At 33.8% G+C, this 1,774-nt stretch overlaps 1 protein-coding gene across 1 annotated transcript in view; it reads right to left on the bottom strand.

Annotated features, from left to right (window-relative positions):
* Positions 1 to 421: 421 nt before the first annotated feature.
* The window catches only part of LOC119592769 (chromobox protein homolog 1-like), a 3,001-nt gene continuing 1,648 nt past the window's right edge, over positions 422 to 1,774 (bottom strand). The window contains exon 2 of the mRNA XM_037941701.1: positions 422 to 1,711. Within this exon, the coding sequence (XP_037797629.1) occupies positions 1,567 to 1,711 (145 nt within the window). The 3' untranslated portion in view covers positions 422 to 1,566. The remainder of the gene's footprint in view (positions 1,712 to 1,774) is intronic.

Here is a 1,774-nt window from a genome sequence, read left to right as displayed (position 1 = left end):
CTAAACAAAAATCATAGCGGACATGACATGCATTTTTGTCATCCAGGGCCAGTGGTTAACAATGTGATGAGAGGTATCTTTGCTGATTCATGTTTTTCTTTTTATATCTGAATGCTCAGTTTTTGGTTAGAAAGTCATATGATCGAAATTGCTTTGAGAAGAAGACAAATCTGAAAAGGAGGCTCTACAAAATATGTCTTTTTTTAATCCAGGCCTTTACTACTAATTAATCTAAGGGTAATCCCAGGTACATTTATAAAAATTCATCAAGGAAAGTAAAAGCTTAATCTACAGATGCACCTTTCACCTTTCCTAAGCTTGGTATTCTATTCAATGTTATAATTTCCTATGCATTATGCAAAGATTTGAGCACCCTAAGACTTGCTTTTTTTTTTTTTACTAGGAAGGTTCTAAAAATCTCTAGAGAGACTAACTACTTTATTTCCAAGCAATAAACTAATGATGTCAACTAGAGAACCACTTTTGTACTGTGGCTACAAGGGGACTAAAACACTAGAACCTCTCCATAATAGATGTAACATGTCGATGGAGAGGACGGTTACTCTAGCAGACTCTTTCTTCAATAAAACAAACTGTACAATGAAATGAAAACAATGGACTTCACATAAAATGCTCAATGCACAAATCCTTTGTTAAATCATACACTTTCCTTACATAAAAAAGAGTGAGTTACATTTCCAGCATATTTGCACAGAAAAAATAACTTCCTGGCCTAGTAAGCTCCATGGATTACTTTTTAGTAAAATAAATTATATATCTCCATCTAAGTAACATCTCTATGGAGAGGTACTTCCAGGCATACTTGTTTCAGTGCCACCTACTTTTTATGGGACTAATTCCTTGAGTAGGCCAAATTTTCTCTTTAATGGAAGAGGAAGGAATTTTAACACTGGAAAGCAGAGCACCAAGAGAAACAAACATGCTTCCTGCACTCACATACTTGCTTGGGAAATGGTCATTAGGAACAAATGCAAAATAATCAACCTAACAAAACATGGAAACTATACATGGTAACATTTCATATTGTTTTACAGTTGAGATTGGTATGACTATAGATTTCAAAAGGGAAGACAAAATTATACTATAAAATAAAAATTTACTTTGCAACACCTATATATAAGTGGAAAGGGGAAAACAAATACACAGGTTTACAAAAAACCCTCAAGCCAATTACTCTACAATCACTGAAACAAAAAAATTACACGACATGGACCCTTAAGTGAAATGGTTGTACAATCTATATTCCACACTTGACTTGAAAATAAAAAATATTTTCAGACCTATTACAAAAAATCTCTACTTGCAAAAATAAGGAAAAGCAATATTATGATTTTATATAAAAATGACTCCTGGAACTCGCAGGTGTAAGTGATTATCAGATGATCCTACTCCTATTCTTTAAAGTAAATTGATGAAGACACATGTACTTTACTCTCCTACTTATATCTAAATACTAACTAGTACATCATTAAGGTCCATTAAGATCCCTTAGATAACTGCCTACTTGAAAGAAGAAGAGAGGTCTTAACATTAAAAAAATAAAATCTAATCAGCCTCATGATTGCCTTCTTCCTCATCATTGGTTGAAGAGTGCCAGGTAAGCCTCTCTTCATAGAATTTGATGACGACTTGTGGACAACGAACATTTGCCTGCCTTGCTGGTACTAAATCCGCTTCATCTGTCCCTCGCCTGCAAAGGAAGAGATCATACATCAAATTTAAGTGCAAACACAAAGAATATCAATATTTGTAT

Source organism: Penaeus monodon, chromosome 30 (assembly GCF_015228065.2).
Source record: "Penaeus monodon isolate SGIC_2016 chromosome 30, NSTDA_Pmon_1, whole genome shotgun sequence".
Taxonomy (NCBI): Eukaryota; Metazoa; Arthropoda; class Malacostraca; order Decapoda; family Penaeidae; genus Penaeus; species Penaeus monodon.
This window is presented reverse-complemented; position numbering and strand designations above follow the sequence as displayed.